General features: G+C 43.4%; 1 protein-coding gene across 2 annotated transcripts; it reads right to left on the bottom strand.

The window, feature by feature from the left end:
- Positions 1-1513: 1513 nt before the first annotated feature.
- Positions 1514-21766, bottom strand: zgc:86598 (STKc_CK2_alpha domain-containing protein). Of its 2 annotated transcripts, none has more exons than XM_029734859.1 (13): positions 21610-21766; positions 13040-13174; positions 12390-12501; positions 10244-10345; positions 10003-10053; positions 9851-9910; positions 6226-6309; positions 5541-5651; positions 5348-5449; positions 3404-3504; positions 2980-3128; positions 2422-2511; positions 1514-2272 (listed from the first exon to the last, which is right to left on the bottom strand). In XM_029734859.1, exons 2-13 carry the CDS (start codon positions 13138-13140, stop codon positions 2157-2159), a joined length of 1179 nt encoding a protein of 392 aa, XP_029590719.1. In that variant the 5' UTR covers positions 13141-13174; positions 21610-21766; the 3' UTR covers positions 1514-2156. The 2 variants fall into 2 exon arrangements, with proteins under 2 accessions (XP_029590719.1, XP_029590720.1); XM_029734860.1 differs by lacking the exon at positions 21610-21766 and adding an exon at positions 21394-21583.
- Between the last annotated feature and the right edge of the window lie 1361 nt (positions 21767-23127).

Below are 23127 nucleotides of genomic sequence, written 5' to 3' on the forward strand. Positions count from 1 at the left end.
CAGTTTCTTAAAATCAGATTTTTATCCACACTGGTAAACGTATGCCTAACCCTCTTAAATTAAGTTTGTATTTTTACGATGGCCAATTGATTTTGTGAGTATGATATCTAGTGGAAATTCATCAGTTATTTTACTCAATGTGGGCAATCAGAACGTGGAAAGATGAGACGTTCGCACCAGATATAAACAGAGCTCTTGAAAGCCCGTTACCTCAGGTCAACCCCCATAAGTCTACTACGAGGTCAAGACACAAGTCCCCCCCCAAAAAACTGTCTCACTTGTCTGTGTAGGGGCCCACACATTTCAGCCCTCCATGTCACCCCAACTCTCCTACTCAGCTGGCAGGTCCAGGGCCCCATGGTCCCTGTGCTGTTTCCCTTCCTAACCTTCCCCAGATAGTAGGGAGACTCTGGGCTAGCATGGGAAGACTACGTTGGGTTTAGATTCCCAGGCTGTGTCCCAAATGCCAACTTGATCCCCCTATAGGCCCTGGTCAAATGTAGAACACTATATAGGTAATTAGGCCACAGCTACCCGTGGACCCAGCACTGACCCAGGACTCAGTGAGATCTAGGTGGGTGCTCTGCTCCTCATCCAGTAAAGGTTGCCTGTATCTATTAACCAGAGGACTGACTTTGTAACACTATCCTCCTTGTGACTCACTCACAGCAGGGAAAACCCCCTCAGCAGTACTCAATCTAATAGATTACATGTACTGCTGTTGAATGTACCCACTGTTAGGGAGACTGCATTGCTTGAGGGCCGGGTCTTCTCCACTTGACATGACCAAATCTACAGGTTCTCGTAAGTGTCCGCCTCTAAGGCACATTCTTTTGCAACGGGGGGAGAAAAAAAAATGGTGTTCATACTGAAACCAGTTCATATAGTACCTTCCAGTTTCAAAATGTTTATTCCCTTCTGAACACAACCCTGGGGGTGTGTTCACTCCTAGTCCTTCCTGACAGATACTGAACACCGAGCTGCAGCCTTTCAGGCCATTATTTACAGTAAGGGCTTTATTCAACCTGGATCGCTGAAGTGTTAATATAAATGAAGGTCATTTCCGATTGAGACGATATATGCAATCTCAGCTAAAGCAGGAAGATTGCCTTTAAAATGTCATAATCACACCAACAGATTTAATAGAGCCCTAACTCACCCAGTTCTGAATCTATTAAACCAAATTGAATCTCAGAATACCCCTCTAGCTACAGAGTTAGATTCCATTCCTGGTCTCATTGATGTATCTACTTACATGGTTGTTTAATTATTCAATTGTACAAAAAAAAGGAGATGAATTATTCATTCTGGGTGCTTTCCTTGCCTGAGTTTTCTGTAAGTTAAGCAACTCAGCAAGCAGATTTAGAGAAAAGTAAGCCTCTTATCATCAACTTTCTCCATGGTCTCCACTTTCCATCTCAGTTTCAAACACAAGTTAACAAAACAAATGTGTCAGTGAAGTCTCTTAAACTAGAGGGAACTACACACTGGATGTAGTAAAAACAACATGGGCTTATTGAATAAATTTTATAAACAGTCATATGTCACCGTAACCCTTGTACAAAAAGTTTGATCAATGAGCCTGAAATAACCACAACCAAACAAGCATAATCATTGTGAAACTGCCTCATGATAACAGAGATGACACTGAAATAACTCAATCCGGGGTGCCATTCAATGATGAAAATATGACCAACAGAAAACGTATTTAACAAAGTGTTTACAAGCAGCCCATGAGTCATTTGATGTGACCACCATCGGTTGTTAAAAAAACAAAAACTAGAAAATCAACAACCTCCGACCCATAGAACACAACCTCAAACAAACATGTACTTTAGGGACATATAAAATTATTTTTATTATCCATTTTTCTTACTTTCTACATAGTTGCATTTCTAGACACCGTCATCATGAAAGAACGCAGCTACAGTTTTTATCCAGACAGACGCAAGTAATGTTTGTTCTCTTCTCTCTCCCCCGGATCTCAATATAGAATTATTGTATGAAATGAAAAAAAAAAATGAAAAAAAAAAATGAAAAGAAAAAAGGGGGGAACCTAATATCTTTTCCTTTTTCTCTGTTATACTCAACATAAATGGTTGTTGGTTGGGTAGGCCAGGCCAGACAGAGGGTCCATCCCAGGCCCCAGGCACCGTTCAGGGCTGGGCCCCGGCAGCGGCTGGGACCTGAGTGGCCAGAGCACTGGGGGAGGAGATCACAGGAGAGCCCGCCACATTAGCCAGGGGCTGCGACGAGGACATGGAGGTGATGCCTGGAGAAGAGAAATTAAAAGATGAAGAAAACCGCATCAGAGGAAGTGGTTGGGGACTTCCTCCATTAGCAAATTATCACACAAGAACTGATTCTGTTTTTACTCAATAACCATCCTCCTTTGCAGACATATCAGACCCTGTGTGTTACCTGTCATCATACTGGAGGAGCTGACTGGGGTTGAACCAGTCGACAGCCCTGATGTAGAGCCCATTCTCGCCTGGTCTTTCACAATGGGGTCTGACAGAGAGACAAACTCCATGACAATCACCCAAGCAAACATAGCACGTCATTGAATACACAAATGGTGTGCAGAGATGCATGACAGTCCAATATATTCCAGTGTAGACTGTGGAAAAACTGACACGGAAACTATGGATAACAGGGAGGTAACGTTAAAGCTCAGAAGTAGGGCTGGTCCATGGTGAATGGGTGTGAGAGATGGATAATGAGGTGCAGCTTACAGAAGTAGGGCTGGTCCACGGTGAGTGGGTGTGAGAGATGGATAATGAGGTGCAGCTTACAGAAGTAGGACTGGTCCACGGTGAGTGGGTGTGAGAGAGATGGATAATGAGGTGCAGCTCACAGAACTAGGGCTGGTCCATGGTGAGTGGGTGTGAGAGAGATGGATAATGAGGTGCAGCTCACAGAACTAGGGCTGGTCTATGGTGAGTGGGTGTGAGAGATGGATAATGAGGTGCAACTCACAGAAGTAGGGCTGGTCCATGGCCTCCCGGGCTGTGAGGCGGGCGTGGTGGTCGTAGCGCAGCAGCTTGTCCAGGAAGTCCAGAGCCTCGGTGCTCACCAGGTGCTGGTTCTCACTGTGCACAAACCTCTCCCACCGTTTACGGGAATGTCTGGGTAACAAAGAGAGACTAAACAATCAGCAACAATACAACAATGGACACAGCCTCTCCTCAAACCTCTCCCACCACTTGACAGAGCATAAATGGTCACACGGTAAGTGTTAACGTGTTGCAGTTGGGCATGTGCTGAATCGCTGATCTACAAATCACCTTGCATCCCACATAACTACTCAAGTGATTCTATGCCTCGTCTTGCTCAAACTGACACCTTCAAACACGCTGACAGATAGACGCAACACTAACATGGAGATTTGAGATCAACCTACCTGCCCAGAATGTCGTTGAACCGTGGGTCTAGCTCGATGTTGTATTTATCAATGTAGTCATAAAGGTCTTCTGTGCCCAGGACTTTTGCGATTCGTACAAGCTGCAAAACAAACGAGACTGACATGCATTAAACACTGGGGGGCAGATCCTGCTGTCTGAACATCACTATATACACTGCTCAAAAAAATAAAGGGAACACTAAAATAACACATCCTAGATCTGAATGAATAAAATAATCTTATTAAATACTTTTTTCTTTACATAGTTGAATGTGCTGACAACAAAATCACAAAAATAATCAATGGAAATCCAATTTATCAACCCATGGAGGTCTGGATTTGGAGTCACACTCAAAATTAAAGTGGAAAACCACACTACAGGCTGATCCAACTTTGATGTAATGTCCTTAAAACAAGTCAAAATGAGGCTCAGTAGTGTGCGTGGCCTCCACGTGCCTGTATGACCTCCCTACAATGCCTGGGCATGCTCCTGATGAGGTGGCGGACGGTCTCCTGAGGGATCTCCTCCCAGACCTGGACTAAAGCATCCGCCAACTCCTGGACAGTCTGTGGTGCAACGTGGCGTTGGTGGATGGAGCGAGACATGATGTCCCAGATGTGCTCAATTGGATTCAGGTCTGGGGAACGGGCGGGCCAGTCCATAGCATCAATGCCTTCCTCTTGCAGGAACTGCTGACACACTCCAGCCACATGAGGTCTAGCATTGTCTTGCATTAGGAGGAACCCAGGGCCAACCGCACCAGCATATGGTCTCACAAGGGGTCAGAGGATCTCATCTCGGTACCTAATGGCAGTCAGGCTACCTCTGGCGAGCACATGGAGGGCTGTGCGGCCCCCCAAAGAAATGCCACCCCACACCATGACTGACCCACCGCCAAACCGGTCATGCTGGAGGATGTTGCAGGCAGCAGAACGTTCTCCACAGTGTCTCCAGACTCTGTCACGTCTGTTACATGTGCTCAGTGTGAACCTGCTTTCATCTGTGAAGAGCACAGGGCGCCAGTGGCGAATTTGCCAATCTTGGTGTTCTCTGGCAAATACCAAACATCCTGCACGGTGTTGGGCTGTAAGCACAACCCCCCCCCCGTGGACGTCGGGCTCTCATACCACCCTCATGGAGTCTGTTTCTGACCGTTTGAGCAGACACATGCACATTTGTGGCCTGCTGGAGGTAATTTTGCAGGGCTCTGGCAGTGCTTCTCCTGCTCCTCCTTGCACAAAGGCGGAGGTAGCGGTCCTGCTGCTGGGTTGTTGCCCTCCTACGGCCTCCTCCACGTCTCCTGATGTACTGTCTCCTGGTAGCACCTACATGCTCTGGACACCACGCTGACAGACACAGCTAACCTTCTTGCCACAGCTCGCATTGATGTGCCATCCTGGATGAGCTGCACTACCTGAGCCACTTGTGTGGGTTGTAGACTCCGTCTCATGCTACCACTAGAGTGAAAGCACCGCCAGCATTCAAAAGTGACCAAAACATCAGCCAGGAAGCATAGGAACTGAGAAGTGGTCTGTGGTCCCCACCTGCAGAACCACTCCTTTATTGGGGGTGTCTTGCCAATTGCCTATAATTTCCACCTGTTGTCTATTCCATTTGCACAACAGCATGTGAAATTTATTGTCAATCAGTGTTGCTTCCAAAGTGGACAGTTTGATTTCACAGAAGTATGATTGACTTGGAGTTACATTGTGTTGTTTAAGTGTTCCCTTTATATATATATAAGGGGTTAGGATAAAGCAGTACACACATTAACATTGGACATTTGTGTGCATAGGACAATAAAGAAATATTCTATCTTCTCTTTGGGGGTTAAGGCCAGGTTACTATTAAAACACTGACATTTTAGTTAAAGAACTATACAGATACAATGTAATTGATTGATATATACTTTGGTTGATTTGAAATGGTGGCTGAGCTCTCACCTGGTCGTAGTTGTCGTGTCCGTGGAAGAAAGGCTCCTTCCTGAAAATCATACTTGCCAGCATGCAGCCCAAGCTCCACATGTCTAAACTGTAGTCGTACATCTATACAGGAGCACAGTCAACAGGGAACGGCATCAGGGCACAGTCAACGGCACCGGGGCAAATGTTCTAAAAACCCAGAGAACTGCCTGACCTGGTAGTCGACCAGCAGCTCTGGACCCTTGAAGTATCGGGACGCCACTCGTACATTGTACTCCTGAGCAGGGTGGTAGAACTCTGCCAAACCCCAGTCTATAAGGCGAAGCTAGAAACAACCAATCAACAGCTACATCACTAGAACCAAACAGCCAGGACTTTATAGTCAGAGATAGATCAAACAAACACTCAGGAGATTGTCTGAAACTTAGCAGATATGCATGTGGGTGGAATACATGAAAGTTATTTGTGTATACAGATTCAGATTATCAATTAATTAGATTTCTACACTTTCAAGTCACAATGGAGGACAAAACCTTAAATAAAAATTATATAGGAGGCAACATGAAATATCCTACCAACTGAATGAAAAGGTAAAAAAAAGAAAAAGATGGTGTATTGTCACACACACCAGATAGGTGCAGTGACGGGTTGTTTTACAGGGTCAGGCATAGTAGTACGGCACCTCTGGAGCAAATTAGGGTTAAGTGCCTTGATCAACGATGGGCTAAATGCCTTGTATGTTACAATTGGACCAATCACAGATGAGACCGGGTGCTTCGTGAACCAACTAAACAAGTCGCACACTGTGGGGCAATACTCCCCCCATACGTTGGTCTTTGGTGGAGTAAGTTAGCCAATCAGGGAAAGTAGGGAGGAAAAAGGGAGAAATAGGTCAGTACCTTTCTGTGTTCGTGGTCAATCATGACGTTGTGTGGCTTGACGTCTCTGTGCATGATGCCCATACTGTGACAGTAGTCCAGGGCCTGTGGGTGGGAACAGAGAGGAGAGATGAGAGCAGAAACAGATGGGAACTGGCTCAGGTAAACTTGGAAACAGAGGCAGAAAGTTGTGCAACGGAAAACAAAAATGCTACAGTGTTCAGGCGAATAACAGGTCCCTCTCACGTATTCCAGCCAATTAAGCGGGGCTATGTCAGTCATCTTTATGGCTGCATTCAGTCCTACTGACGTAAACATAATGGAAAATACTTGGCCAACACCTATTGAGTATCATCAGTGGTGATGGTGTAATGATTCATTTGCTTTCCCACTGTCAGCATATAGCCCTACACAGCACTTAAACTGACTTAATAAATCCATTTTAAATACAATAATCCTACTGGAAAGCACAGATGACACTATAGGCCAGTAATCTTCATCAACCCTTCTCCCAGAGAGCTGCAGGTTTTTGTCCCATAATCTGAGATCACTACTATTCTATAGGCTAACAACCATGGATTGGGATTCCTATCCTTAATTCCAGACCTCTGACAGCTACATCAGTGAGGCCAGGGAGAGAGCATCAGATATGTGAGAAGGCCAAGTCTGTGGGATAAGGACAGGAGCAGATGCTTTTCCGTGCTTGTGGGCTAGGGAGAGCTTTCCATGATCCAGCTTAGCACACCTTAGCTTGGCAGCAGGTATCAACAAGACTGCTACCACTGAGAGAGTTGTCATAGAGCAGCAAACCATGGTGAACCCTGTGACAGACCATAATACTGTAACTGCTATGCCTGAAGTCTCAGGCATAGTAGTTTTCCTGTAGTACCAGCGTGAGGAGCAGCTGTGATATAAATACTCCTAGCTGAGCAGGGGTTGGGCTGGGAGTACAGAGAGGCACAATGTGTCAGGCCTGTCCACTCATAAATCCTCATGCTTTTAACACGTCTCTTCCTCGCCTGCCCAGCTCAGAGATCCTGCTCGCCACAGTGAAGAGATGCCCTCAGCAGCGGCTCAGTTAATTTCGTCAAGAACTACAACGAAAAATACTTGCCAACTACCTATTTTTCCTGACAATGACTATAAGACACCCTGGGGAAAAAACTATTACTAAATTAATATTTAAAATTACTTTTCATTTTTGTTCACGAAAACGTTGAGTCTCCTTTACAACTGTTTTGTCCAATCATAAGCATGCATGGCTTCTCAGAATATTTAATGCAATCCTCTCAATGGCTGATAACTTCTTTCAGATGCACGGGCTACTTGAGCACACACCAGATAGGTGCACTCTTCCACACACACAGTTCCAGGGAGGTCATTCAATCACTCGCCTCTTTCGAACTGCCGCAAAGCCAGGACACTTTGATTGCAACTTCCCTCAATTAAAAACAATGTCTTCGATAATCTTTGCTTTCGTATAGGCAATTTTTGCTCTGATCACATAAGATCTATTTTGCCACATGCGCCGTTATTCATCTGTTTTGCCACTCTCGAGGTCTGCAAATGAGAGTTGTAGTTCCTTTTATCCGACTGGAAAAACAAAATGCTATTTGCTGAATTTTAAGAGTACAGTAATACTTGTAGCATTGTTGGAAAGCTCAGATTCTACACTTTTCAGTGAAATAACTGTTATTTACCCCCCTCCAATTGTTTAGCCTGTAGCCAAGGCTTTATAGCCTGTATGGTTATTATGGCTGGCATTGGTTACAATCTGCCACAATATCAATGTTGCCAGTTAAGGTATAAGAGGGGACAGTAGGCCTAGTTGGACAAGGCTATCGGATTGTGCCAATGATGAACGTTAAGGGCAAATATTAATTATTTAAATGGGAAGAAAATGCACTGTGACTAAAACTAGACAAATTGTCCAGCGTTTTAGTCGATTGATAACTAAAAACTAACGAAGGATAAAATTGCTAAAACGTGACCAAGACTAAAACAATCTAACAGCTGCCAAAATTAACACTGTAGCACCTAGGCTAAATCCCCTCCCTAGTGGGAGAGAGGCTGACTAGATGCTCCCACCCTAGTCCTCCCTAAAGCTCTATAACATGTCCTAAATACAGTACAGGAACCGTGCATCAGAATGCAGGCTAATCTCAGAGGTGAATGCAAGTTACTGGCCTACACCCTACCGCTGTCAGGCCATAATGTCATTGATGCAGCCTGACTCCACTCTAACATAACAGTCCAGTACCAGGTGGATAATATGCTTGTGACATTTAATGTAAGTGGCAGGTGTCGTTTACATCCCTGTTAGTGAGCATTTCTCCTTTGCCAAGATAATCCATCCACCTGACAGGAAGCTGATTAAACAGCATGATCATTACACAGGTGCACCTTGTGCTGGGGACAATATAAGGCCACTAAAATGTGCAGTTGTGTCACACAACACAGTGCCACAGTTTTGCCACGCAAAACACCAGTCTTAACATCAGTGAAGAGGCGACTCTGGAATGCTGGCCTTCTAGGTAGAGTTCCTCTGTCCAGTGTGTGTTCTTTTGCCCATCTTAATCTTCTCTTTTTATTGGCCAGTCTGAGATACGTTTTTTTCATTGCAACTCTGCCTAGAAGGCCAGCATTCCGGAGTCGCCTCTTCACTGTTGACATTGAAACTGGTGTTTTGCACGTACTATTTAATGAAGCTGCCAGTTGAGACATGTGAGGTGTCTGTTTCTCAAACTAGACATTCTAATGTGCTTCTCCTCTTGCTTAGACTTGAGGAGGGTGCAATTGAGATGTTCCAAATTCACGGAAAAAGATAACTTCAATTTGTAAGTCGCTCTGGATAAGAGCGTCTGCTAAATGACTTAAATGTAAATGTAGTTGTGCACTGGGGCCTCCCACTCTTTCTATTCTGGTTAGAGACAGTTTGCCCTGTTCTGTGAGTAGTACACTGCATTGTACGAGATCTTCAGTTTCTTGGCAATTTCTCACATGGAATAGCCTTCATTTCTCAGAACAAGAACAGACTGACGAGTTTCAGAAGAAAGGTCTTTGTTTCTGACCATTTTGAGCCTGTAATCGATCCCACAAATGCTGATGCTCCAGATACTAGTCTAAAAGCCAGTTTTATTGCTTCCTTAATCAGAAGAGTTTTCAGCTGTACTAACATAATTGCAAAAGGGTTTTCTAAAGTGCGTCTATATATACACTACCGTTCAAAGTTTGGTCGCTTAGGAATGTTTTTGAAAGAGAAGCACATTTTTTGGTCCATTTTAAAATAACATCAAATTGATCAGAAATACAGATCCATTAGCCTTTTAAAATGATAAACTTGGATTAACTAACACAACGTGCCATTGGAACACAGGAGTGATGGTTGCTGATAATGTGCCTCTGTACGCCTATGTAGATATTCCATTAAAAGTCACCCATTTCCAGCTACAATAGTCATTTACAACATTAACAATGTCTACACTGTATTTCTGATCAATTTGATGTTATTTTAAAATGGACCAAAAAATGTGCTTCTCTTTCAAAAACATTCCTAAGCGACCAAACTTTGAACGGTAGTGTTTATATAGACGCACTTTTAAATGGACAGCCATTCGCCGTCTACCCCCCCATAATTAGGTCTTACCTTTAAGATCTCGTACATGTAGAACCGTATGTCGTAGTCTGATAGCGTTTGATATAATTGCTACAAGAAAAGAAAAACGGTTCACTAGAATGACACATGTGCGGTTAAAGCGAAGGCTTCCATTCTGAATGGAAACAAATGATGCTACTTACCTTGAAGTCTGTGTTGTTAACGTGTTCAAAAACCAGGGCTGGAGTCCGGGACTGCAATCATAAGACAAAATGCATTTTTGAAATGTTCATAAACACAGACCAAATATGTTTAGTAAAATCATTACATAGCGGATGCATACCAGAGTCGGCTGGATTTTCAGCGAGAGTGGTGCACAAAATGTCATATGATATGTACGGAGCAGCATGATGGCATGTATTATTAGTAGGTGGAGAAACTGACCACTGGATCCTTGACGATGTCTAGAAGTGTGATGATGTTGGGGCCGCCTCGCAGGTTTTCTAGAATCTTGATTTCTCGCTTGATTTTCTTCTTCTTTACTGGCTGTTAGAGAAGAGAAGAACATGCAGGAGATTGGAAGGAAAATAAAGTTTGACAGTGCTTCTGTGAAATACCATGCTGTGAGCAGTATCTAGAAAGCCAATCTAAAAAGCCTTACCCAGAATATGTACTTTGTTTATTTAATTGGGCAAGTCAGTTAAGAACAAATTCTTATTTACAACGACGGCTACCCCGGCCAAAACCTAACGATGCTGGGCCAATTATGTGCCGCCCTATGGGACTCCCAATCACGGCCGGCTGTGATACAGCCTGGAATCGAACCAGGGTCTGTAGTGACACCTCTAGCACTGAGATGCAGTGCAATAGGCTGCTGCGCCACTCAGGAGCCCATTGTACAGTCTATAGGCCAAATTATAAACAAAAGGCTAGCTGCCAGGCCCTTACTGAAGCCCATCCACAGCGTGAGTAACTTTGGGTCTGAGGTGCAGAGCCCGTAGTCTAGTGGTAATATGTCTCGCTCAACTGGAGACCGGGGTTCAATCCCAGTCTCCACCGTTCCTATTGTTATTTCCGCTTGCCTGTCTCCTACTGTTTCCAACTGTCTAAATAACATGAAAATAAACTCAGCAAAAGAAACGTCCTCGCACTGTCAACTGCGTTTATTTTCAGCAAACTTAACATGTGTAAATATTTGTTTGAACATAAGATTCAACAACTGAGACAAACTGAACAAGTTCCACAGACATGTGACTAACAGAAATGGAGTAATGTGTCCCTGAACAAAGGGGGGGGGTCAAAATCAAAAGTAAGTCAGTATCTGGTGTGGCCACCAGCTGCATTAAGTCCTGCAGTGCATCTCCTCCTCATGGACTGCACCAGATTTGACAGTTCTTGCTGTGAGATGTTACCCCACTCTTCCACCAAGGCACCTGCAAGTTCCCAGACATTTCTGGGGGGGGGGGGCGGCCTAGCCATTACCCTCCAATCCAACAGGTCCCAGACGTGAGATCCGGGCTCGTCGCTGGCCATGGTAGAACACTGACATTGCTGTCTTTCAGGAAATTACGCACAGAACGAGCAGTATGGCTGGTGGCATTGTCATGCTGGAGGGTCATGTCAGGATGAGCCTGCAGGAAGGGTACCACATGAGGGAGGATGTCTTCCCTGTAACGCACAGCGTTGAGATTGCCTGCAATGATAACAAGCTCAGTTCGATGATGCTGTGACACACCGCCCCAGACCATGACAGACCCTCCACATCGATCCCGCTCCAGAGTACAGGCCTCAGTGTAACGCTCATTCCTTCAACGATAAATGCTAATCTGACCTTCACCCCCGGTGAGACAAAACTGCAACTCTTTAGTGAAGAGCACTTTTTGCCAGTCTTGTCTGGTCCAGCGACGGTGGGTTTGTGCCCATAGGCGACGTTGTTGAGGCCTATAAGCCCTCAGTCCAGCCTCTCTCAGCCTATTGCGGACATTCTGAGCACTGATGGAGGGATTGTGCGTTCCTGGTGTAACTCGGGCAGTTGTTGTTGCCATCCTGTACCTGTCCCACAGGTGTGATGTGCAGGTGTTGTTACACGTGGTCTGCCACTGCGAGGACGATTAGCTGTCCATCCTGTCTCCCTATAGCGCAGTACGGACATTGCCGTTTATTGCCCTGGCCACATCTGCAGTCCTCATGCCTCCTTGCAGCATGCCTAAGGCATGTTCAGGCAGATGAGCAGGGACCCTTGGCATCTTTCTTTTGCTGTTTTTCCAGAGTCAGTAGAAAGGCCTCTTCAGTGTCCTAAGTTTTCAGAACTGTGACCTTAATTGCCTACCGTCTGTAAGCTGTTAGTCTCTTAACGACCGTTCCACAGGTGCATGTTCAATAATTGTTTATGGTTCATTGAACAAGCATGTGTTTAAACCCTTTACATTGAAGATCTGTGGAGTTATTTGGATTTTTATAAATTATCTTTGAAAGACAGGGTCCTGAAAAAAGGGACGTTTCTATTTTTGCTGAGTTGATATACATTTGAAAGAAACACTGGGTCTCAGTAACTGTTCAATGGAGTGAAATGGAAGTCCAGAGCCAGTACCTTAAGTATTTTGACTACTACTTTTTCGTTGTTTGTTATGTTGATGGCTTCAAACACTTCGCTGTATTTGCCCCGGCCGAGCTTTCGCACCAGCTGGTAGTCATCTTGATTCCTGAGGGTCAGACAGAATAAAACAATGAGTAATATTCACAACAATGTTAAGACGGATAAGCCCACGATTCCACCAACAGAGTTAACACTGATACGGGATGATAAAGCTGGCACATTCCAAGTTCTCAATTAGAACTGCAACACACCAGGGCCATGTTGTAGGTGGAATATTGCAGATAGAAATGTGATGAATAGAGCTGATGCGAGTCCTTACTCTACATAAGGCATGTTTGTTCTACTTCATATATTTCTATGTGAACACTCCATTTCCACACTGTTGTGCCGTGCTCTGCTGAACATGGCCCAGATAAGGGAGCATGCCATAGCTAAATCTCATACTCCTCACGTCCTTTCTCCTATCCCCTTTCTCAAAACCCATTGGATGAGAAAGCCAGAGGTCCCTTCCCTCTGACCTCCTCCAATAGGTTTTGAGAAGGAAGAGGATGCAAGTAGTACGTCAGTATGTCTGACACTGAATTGGGTAAGGGTGTGGTGCTGCCGTGGACCAATCACATGGCTTGATGGCTAGCTCAGCTCACCCCCACTCCACAACGTGTGACTCGTAGTCCCAGTACTCCCGGGGTCTCTGTGTGTTCACATCAGGGTAAACCCGGGATCGACTGGTGACCGGGCCAGACATGTTCAGGTGGACGCAAAGGCTGTCTCCTCAGGACCTGCGGGTCAGGGCAGAGAAGACCATAGAAATGCATCAAACAGAGAGAGAAACACACACACGGATGGACCAGAGCTGTGAAGCCGCTGCGCTCCCATGATGCATTTCACTGGCTGCATCGACATGGCTAAAGGCATTTTTTTAACTTAATTTTACCTTTATTTAACTGAAGAAATTATTGTTTTCAATGACGGCCTAGGAACTTCCTTGTTCAGGGGCAGAACGACAGATTTGTACCTTGTCAGCTCGGGGATTCGATCTTGCAACCTTTCAGTTACTAGTCCAATGCTCTAACCACTAGGCTACCTGTCGCCCCATTTGAAAGAAACACTGGGTCTCAGTAACTGTTCAATGGAGTGAAATAGAAGTCCAGAGCCAGTACCTGAAGTATTTTGACTACTACTTTGTCGTTGTTTGTGATGTTGATGGCTTCAAACACGTCGCTGTATTTTGAATCCTATGGCCTACTTTGAGTCCAGACACCTATATCAGCTATAGGTTGAGCTATAGTGTGGAGCAATATGAAACGGGTGTTTTTGTCATCACGGCCCATCGTAGAATCTTAGCCTATCCATTCCAAACGGTCACCATGTGGGCGCTTATTCAGGATTTTTTATTTAGCAGGATAACTTCATTAATATTTGTGCAAATTGGTTTTCTGCTACTGAATCAATGAACAGGGAAAAGCATGGCCTCTAGCTACATGTAAATAGGCAAAATAAAAGACCACACTACAAGTTTGGTTAATTCAAGACGTTTTTCCTCCAACTTAAGCATTTCACCAACTTTTCTTTATATATATGAAAGGTATTGCCAGCGACAAAGCCTCTACTTCTTTTTCCGCCAACCAACCAATGCGGTAAAGTTTGCCTACGGCTTAGTATGAAATGTTGCCGTAATGCTGTGGTGGCATTAGCAGCACTACTTTCTTAAGCCCTTGATGGTTGCTAAGCAGCACCCGTTACTACTATCCTCCTGGCAGTTCTAAACTTTGTGAGCCATGTCACTTCACCCATCTCTTTGCATAGCCCACCACATGCACGATTTTCTTAACCACAACTGGACAAATGCATAACGAATTACTGTGGGAATAAATAACCAAATTACTAAAATATTGGAATAAAGTAGACCAATACAATGAAGGCATCAACTTGTTGCTTACTGAAACTCCCAGTCATCCAATTGTTATAGAACATTTAAAAACACTAGCCTACCCACGTGTGGTCAACTATTTCAGCACCGTTTCACGCTGCTATGAGAGAAGTGTAGGATCTTGATAAAAATCAATTAATGTCCGATTTCCCTTCTCACTGAATCTACATATTGGTTAGTTTACAACTAGGCTCTGGAAATGTTAGTTATATTGACCTGAGTGGGGTCACCAGAGTGGCGCAGTGGTCTAAGGCACTGCATTGCAGTGCTAGCTGTGCCACTAGAGAACCTAGTTCGAGTCCAGCCTCTGTCACAGCCGGCCACGACCGGGAGACCCATGGGGCGGCGCACAATTGGCCCAGTGTCGTCCAGGTTGCGCGAGGGTTTGGCCGGCAGGGATGTTCCTGTACCATCGCGCACTAGCTACTCCTGTGGCGGGCCGAGCGCAACGCACGCTGACTCACTCACCAGGAGTACGGTGTTTCCTCCTACTCATTGGTGCGGCTGGCTTCCGGGTTAAGCGTGCGTTCATTATTTATTTTTAGAGCCGCATGGGGCTACTGTGGTGAGTAATGAATCACACTTTTTCCAGTATTTGGGAGCACAGACTATTGGTCTTATATTAGGCATTTTGACTGTTGTATTAGTGAATTCCATTCCATATGTTGGCTTGTTATAGCCATTTGCGTTGCACAACCCCATCCCGCAGAGGCTATAGCAAGTAATAAATGAGACAAAACAAAATATTGATTGTCTTGGCTATAACCTGTCCTGATTGAAATAGCCAAGGGGTCCCAAATGGTCAAGACTATCTATAGTCTATTCCTATGGCCAGGTCTGTTTTCCCTATCAGTCACTGCACGTGCTTCAACAATTTTGTTGAAAATGTATTTAGAGGCGTGTGAGCTAAGGTTTCTTTTTAAACACAAATAGAGTACTACAACTATTCCACAAGACACCAGTACCCAACATTTGCCTAAATTGCAATGCCTACAAGTTGAAATATTTGTTTTTTTGTAAGATATGCTAAAGAACTTGAGAATTTAGATCATTTTGAATACACACATGGATTTCAATAAACATATGGATAAGACAGTTCTATTCTCTGATTTAGTTCCTATTGCAACTCAGACAAATGACAATGGATGACATAATGACTGAACTGAATGAAGGACTAATTAAAATGTTCAAATATGTTGCACGCATCATGCATGCCCTCCACTTTATTTGGCTAGTAGGCAAATAGACCTACAGTCGGGTATAATGACTATGGTTTCATTCCTCCAGAAGGGCATCTTCTGAGGCCGAGGTGTGCTTTTCCCAAGGCACTGCATGGAGATCACAAGCTCTTCAACTAGGCAGCAGCGTCACGATGGAGAGAATAGCCTATACGGAGACTACCTAAGACCACTGCAACAGAGATATTGTAAAGTGTGGGAATAAGCTTATAACAGACTTAAGACTTAACCTACATTTAACCTCTACATTGTTCATTTCACAGTACATGTTCATGACACAACTCATAAATCATATCAAATTAACCCCTCCTATATATATGCTTTGGCAAGAATGAGAGATGAAATAAATAATCAAAATATTGAGTTGCAAAGACTCCAGCGGTCATACATATTTCATAGATTCAACAAACATTTATTATTCTGTTAAATTATTCCTGGTAGATACTACTGGTTATGATTGCAAACAGAGCCCAGAATGGTGCTATATTGAATAACTTATATTTTGATAAGGTGCATGAATGGCGATGTCCACGTCACCCAGAGATATGCCCATACTGTAGAGGTACACCTAGTGGACTGAAACTTCACCGTTGTAGGCATAACACAGCTAATGCCATCTAGACTTGGGTTGGCAAAGAAATCCATGACATTAGCTACCTAAACATGAAGTCAACTCAACTGAGTAATTGAGACTTATCCTGCATGTTTTCAAGTTAACTCATTGCAGTTTCATATATATAAATAAAATACCTCAGCAAAAAAGAAACATCCCTTTATCAGGACCCTGTCTTTCAAAGATATTTTGATTTTTACAAATTAACTTCACAGATTGTCATTGTAAAGGGTTTAAACACTGTTTCCCATGCTTGTTCAATGAACCATAAACAATTAATGAACATGTGCCTGTGGAACGGTCGTTAAGACACTAACAGCTTACAGACGGTAGGCAATTAAGGTCACAGTTATGAAAACTTAGGACACTAGAGGGCTTTCTATTGACTCTGAAAAACACCAAAAGAAGGATGCCAAGGGTCCCTGTTCATCTGCGTGAACATGCCTTAGGCATGAGGACTGCAGATGTGGCCAGAGCAATAAATTGCAATGTCCACACTGAGACGCCTAAGACAGCACTACAGGGAGACAGGACAGACAGCTGATCGTCCTCGCAGTGGCAGACCACGTATAACAACACGTCCACAGGATCGGTACATCCGAACATCACACCTGCGGGACAGGTACAGGATGGCAACAACAACTGCCCGAGTTACACCAGGAACGCACAATCCCTCCATCAGTGCTCAGACTGTCTGCAATAGGCTGAGAGAGGCTGGACTGAGGGCTTGTAGGCCTGTTGTAAGGAAGATCTACACCAGACATCACCGGCAACAACGTCGCCTATGGGCACAAACCCACCGTCGCTGGACCAGACAAGACTGGCAAAAAGTGCTCTTCACTAAAGAGTCGCAGTTTTGTCTCACCAGGGGTGATGGTCTGATTCGCGTTTATCGTTGAAGGAATGAGCGTTACACCGAGGCCTGTACTCTGGAGCGGGATCGATTTGGAGGTGGAGGGTCCGTCATGGTCTGAGGCGATGTGTCACAGCATCATCGGACTGAGCTGGTTATCATTGCAGGCAATCTCAAAGCTGTGCGTTAAAGGGGAGACATCCTCCTCCCTCATGTGGTACCCTTCCTGCAGGCTCATCCTGACATGACCGTCCTGCATGACAATGCCACCAGCCATACTGCTTGTTCTGTGCGTGATTTCCTGAAAGACAGGAATGTCAGTGTTCTGCCATGACCAGCGAAGAGCCCGGATCTCAATCCCATTGAGCACGTCTGGGACCTGTTGGATCGGAGGGTGAGGGCTAGGGCCATTCCCCCCAGAGATGTCCGGAAACTTGCAGGTGCCTTGGTAGAAGAGTGTGGTAACATCTAACAGCAAGATCTGGTACAGCCCATGAGGAGGAGATGCACTGCAGTACTTAAGGCAGCTGGTGGCCACACCAGCTACTGACTGTTACTTTTGACCCCCCCCCCCTTTGTTCAGGGACACATTATTCAATTTATGTTAGTCACATGTCTGTGGAACTTGTTCACGTTATGTCTCAGTTGTTGAATCATATGTTCATACAAATATTTACACATGTTAAGTTTGCTGAAAATAAACAGTTGACAGTAAGAGGACATTTCTTTTTTGCTGACACAGTGTTACACGTGTTCAGGGATGTACTCCTCACAGGCCATTTGGGGTATGTTTATTTTGTTGGGAAGATGACACTGCCAAAAACTGAAAGGTGCTATTGTATGTTAGAATTTCAACAAGCCTAAATATTTTGTCTGTAATCGTAACATGGTGTTTGTATGTTCACAGATTCAATTTCACAGTCATGTTTCACGCAAGGATTTCCTTACGATCCTAACGATAAGCATGTTCAACCTTTTGGCAGGTATCTGGCTCCATACAAAAGCATGCATAGGCTGTGAAATATAAACACATGCTGTGAAATATAAACACATGCTTTAAATAATATCAATCTATCATGATGAAGTTACTCAACATAAACAAGTTGTGTGGGAAAAATGTCCTTTATATTTGTTTCTGTTATATTCCATATTATTCTTAGCCTACTATAAAATATGTATTGACTATGATCATGGTAGCCTACGTGTGTCTTGTCTGTTTAATGAACAAAATAACTACCGAGTTCCTGTGCATGACACAGCCACGTAGCATATAGACTGCACTGACCAGTAACATAATTAAACTCAAAATATGCCATTCTATTATTTTGAAAATACATTTAGTTTTATGTTTCTTAGGACCTGCCCATAACCATTTAATAATGATTTATTTGTGATGATATATACATACATACATACAATGGACTTATTAAAATAAACATCCACCCACATCTACTCTCACTCCTAAAGTTGCCAGCATGTGCACAGAAGATAAAAGGCAATAATGTGGTACAAACGGGACTGTGAATTGAGCGCTAAAAAATGGTTTACATTTTTTCAGGCAACATACGGTAAAGTCTGTCTGTAAAAGGTATACGGTAACTGTGTGCCACTGCCATTTTAAAAACAGTAACAGCACGGGAGGGGAGTATCAAATCAAATTTATTTATATAGCCCTTCTTACATCAGCTGATATTTCAAAGTGCTGTACAGAAACCCAGCCTAAAACCCCAAACAGCAAGCAATGCAGGTGTAGAAGCACCTGCCTAAGTATCACTGCCTAACTTCAGAAAAACACGAGACAGCCCTCCTGTCCTGTGTGAAGAATGAATTCTGTGCAGCAGACCTAATGGTATAATACCTGCAGCACACTATAAGAACTGTAGGATTGGGAATTGTCAGGGACCTCACAATACAATATTATCAGGACACTTAGGTGCCGTTACGATATGCATTGTGATTCGGTGTCGCGATTCGATTTTCCAAAGCATACTGCTCACTATAGGCCTATGTCAGCTGCAGAGAAACAAAATTTGTTTTGATCAGTCATGTAAATAAAATGTATGAAAACAAGTTAGTTCACTATTTACAGAGAAGTTGACAGAGGTACAGCAGACAAGTGCAACCCTGAAATAAATATATTTATAATATCTTCAAATAATATTGCAATATTGAACTTCAGATTCCCCCACCACTAAAGAACAGACCCTTCTGTCCTTTCCTTCAGTGAAAGTTATTGACCCTTATTTCACCCTGTAGGCCTATACAAGATAAAGATGAAGCATCACAAACATAACTGATTAACACGACGATAAAGGTCAGTAGTAGTATGCTACAGAAATAATTTAAGGAAACGTAGGTTAGGCTAGATCTTCATAATAACAATATATTATTCATAACTGTTCCATTGTCATTTAACCTGTCATTACTGCAACAAAGGGAAACACTCAACAACAACAACAACAAATCACACAAACCCATATTGCCTCACATGACAATGGTACATAGTATCACAATGGCTTCACATACCAAAACTTGAAACTAGACACATTCCACTCAAATCAAAACACCAAAGCCACCTTGCATAATACAAATTTAACAGACACTTGTGCATTGTATGAGGTGAACCAGAAACAGCTATTGTGTTTTGCAGCATAACTTTTTGGTTAGAATACCATTCCAGAGACTCCAAGGCCCCCGTTTCCAACACACTACCTTAAAGTGAGCTGTCTTGTTAAACAGTACCATAGTTAAACTAACTTCAGATCACATGCTCCTCTCAAAGTTAGAGCCAGTCACAAGGCCTGTGCCAGCACTTAAGGCAGATCTTTGTTCCCCTGATAGATAAAGGGGAAAATATAAAGATAGGGGGTCGAATCTAAAATACCAGAGACATTCTACACAAAAAACATTTAACTATGCAAAGGGATCTTGATCTCAGTATTTGGGACTGTCCCATATGAGACCTAGACTAGAACAAACATAGGCTACATTTGATTTTCATTGAAAGACTCAAATTATTGCATAGGCCTAGATAAGATAGCAGCTGGCTTTCAACAATAACAAGGGCAGAGAGAGGGGCATTAACCTAATGATCATGGGAGACATGATCCCTGAGAGTACTCCTAGCCTATATTGCACTTGATAAATATAGATGCCCAGGTAACACAGTTTCACCTTGAATGGTAGGTGGAGGAGCTACCATTGCAAACCAAGATGTGATACATGGCCCAAAAAATGTGATGGGGTCTGGGACACAGACCTTTTAAAATGTGGCTACATGAGTCATACCAACATATTAGCTATTATTTTTGTGAACTCTGGTTACACTTCCTTAATTTCCCTATCAGAAGTTACTGTCTGTAGAGTGCTGGACCTAATTGAACACAGAAAGGAAACAGGCAAAAGATAGCTAGCTACCTTGCTAGAATTCCCCTGTAATTAGCTGACTAAACTCAACTCCATCAGAAACTTCTTTCACCATGGATTTGAGTTTAGTCAGCTACCCTGTAATAGGCTACACATAGCCAGAGCTTGAGTCAGGCTTGTGATCATTCAAGAAATTGATGAGCTGTTAATCATATGGATTTAATTGCTTCTAGATAGAAACAAGTTGTATTATATTAATTGAATATTAGTCAGACAAGAGACATAGCACAAATTAGCTAGGTAGCTGGCTAGCTAGATAACTTGTCTTCCAACAAAATGTCCTCTTTAGCTTCACACTCAACATCAGAATGTCAACTGTCAAAATGTAAACCCAACTATCTAGACGAGTTGGTCAAACACCTGTACAAGATACAACACACAACAAAAGGTATTCAATAGACCCCTAAAGATAGCTTTCCAACTAATCTTGGCTTGAATTATAGCTAACGTTAGCTAGCTAGCTATTGATATATTCATCAACTAACCGGCTAGCTAACGTTAAATATCTAGCTAACTAACAGTTAGCTGGATATTCACTAACGCTTTGCTAGTTCCAGTAGTATCTATAGTTTTACATAAATAAAACAAATCTGTAAAAGGTTCAAACCCATTTAAGGCTATCACTAGCTCCATCAACATTGGTAGTTATGCTTGTTACGAAAAAGCTAATTTCATTGATTATCACACGGTCATCAGGCCACAAGCATGGTGTTTTCCTAGCTAAATAAAGTCTGGCTCTGGGACTTATCGACGAGGCTAGCTAAAACCGGTGGTTCAGAATAGTAAAAAAATGTCCACATTGAGATTTTATTAATGTTAAAGCTAGTGTGTGTATTAGCTACTAAAATATTCTTACGGGAGTACAATGTCATATTTCTATCCCGGTGCCTTGGTTTACGCCTTGCCACACAACCATAGAAGATAGTTAGCTATAGTACCTTGCTAACGTTAGCCGCTCACCAGCAAGCCGTGGCCGGGGGAAAACTCCCAGTAGTTCACAAGCTATAGTACCGCATTCATTCCACGAGATGATAACATGCGCTCTATACAACAAGTGTTGAAAGCTACACTAAAATCTAAACATTCAGATTTTTTCTACGCAAAAAGGGGCAATTAAACGGGGGTAAACTAGATTCAAATATACAGTATATTACCTCTCAGAGCTTCGGATTGAAAATATGGCGACACCGAACTCCGGCAACCAGTTTGCGATAAAGGAAGGCAGTTCCTCGAGACTTCCACTCCTCGGGGGTGGCGCTTGTCTGCATTTCATTTGATGGGCACTATTCGGGGTTTCCCAAACACGATCCCGGGGCCCCCCATGGGTGAACGTTTTGTTTTTGGCCCTAGCACTGCACAGCTGATTCAAATAATTCAAAGCTTGATAATGAGTTACTTGAATCAGCTGTGTAGTGCTAGGGCAAAAAACGTAACGTGCTCCCAGGGGGTGCCCCAGAACCGAGTTTGGGAAACCCTTGTAAACAAGTAGGCTAGTAGTATCCAAGCTGGTCAGAATAGAGCCAGGGACTAAGCAACATCACAACAAGCCCCACACTGAAATTTTTGGCAGTGAACAAAATGTTACCACAAGACTGTTAGCTTGCCAAGCAAAGTACTCGCTCATAAAGCTAATGCAAGTCTTCAGATATCAGGCAAGGACACATCATCCAAGCATTGTTCATTGAACATCACTCTCTTTCTTGGTCAAATAGCCCTTACACAGCTTGGAGGTGTGTTGGGTCATTGTCCTGTTGAAAAACAAATGATAGTCTCACTAAGCGCAAACAAGATGGGATGGCGTGTCGCTGCAGAATGCTGTGGTGGCCATACTGGTTAAGTGTGCCTTGAATTCTAAATAGATCACAGACAGTGTCACCAGCAAAGCACCCCCACACCATCACACCTCCTCCTCGATGCTTCACGGTGGTAACCACACATGTGGAGATCATCCATTCGCCTACTCTGCATCTCATAAAGACACAACGGTTGTAACCAAAAATGTACAATTGGGACCATCAAGACCGAAAGACAGATTTCCACCGGTCTAATGTCCATTGCTCGTGTTTCTTGGCCGAAGCAAGTCTTTTCATCTTATTTGTGTCCTTTAGTAGTGGTTTCTTTGCAGCAATTCACGCAGTCTCCTCTGAACAGTTGATGTTGAGATGTGTCTGTTACTTGAACTCTGTATTTATTTATCAGCATTTATTTGGGTTGCAATTTCTGAGGTGCAGTTAACTCTAATGAACTTATCCTCTGCATCAGAGGTACCTCTGAGTCTTCCTTTCCTGTGGCGGTCCTCAAGAGAGTCAGTTTCATCATAGCGCTTGATGGTTTTTGGAACTGCACTTGAAGTAACTTTCAAAGTTCTTGACATTTTCTGGATTGACTGACCTACATGTCTTAAAGTAATGATGGACTGTCATTTGTCTTTGTTTATTTGAGCTGTTCTTGCCATAATATGGACTTGGTCTTTTACCAAATAGGGATATCTTCTGTATACCACCCCTACCTTGTCACAACACAACTGATTGGCTGAAAAACATTTAGAAGAAAATAAATTCCACAAATTAACTTTTAACAAGGCACACCTGTTAATTGAAAGACATTCCAAGTGACTACCTCATGAAGCTGGTTGAGAGAATTCCAAGAGTGTGCAAAGCTGTCATCAAGGC

Source organism: Salmo trutta, chromosome 36 (assembly GCF_901001165.1).
Source record: "Salmo trutta chromosome 36, fSalTru1.1, whole genome shotgun sequence".
NCBI classification, from domain to species: domain Eukaryota; kingdom Metazoa; phylum Chordata; class Actinopteri; order Salmoniformes; family Salmonidae; genus Salmo; species Salmo trutta.

Excerpts from the sequence above, each read along its gene's own strand:
- zgc:86598 (XM_029734859.1), bottom strand. The coding sequence starts at position 13,140 with ATGTCTGGCCCGGTCACCAGTCGATCCCGGGTTTACCCTGATGTGAAC. Across the intron at positions 10,054-10,243 it reads ACATCGTCAAGGATCCAGTG|TCCCGGACTCCAGCCCTGGT; the intron begins GTCAGTTTCTCC and ends TTATGATTGCAG. Across the intron at positions 6,310-9,850 it reads ACATGTACGAGATCTTAAAG|GCCCTGGACTACTGTCACAG; the intron begins GTAAGACCTAAT and ends TCCCACCCACAG.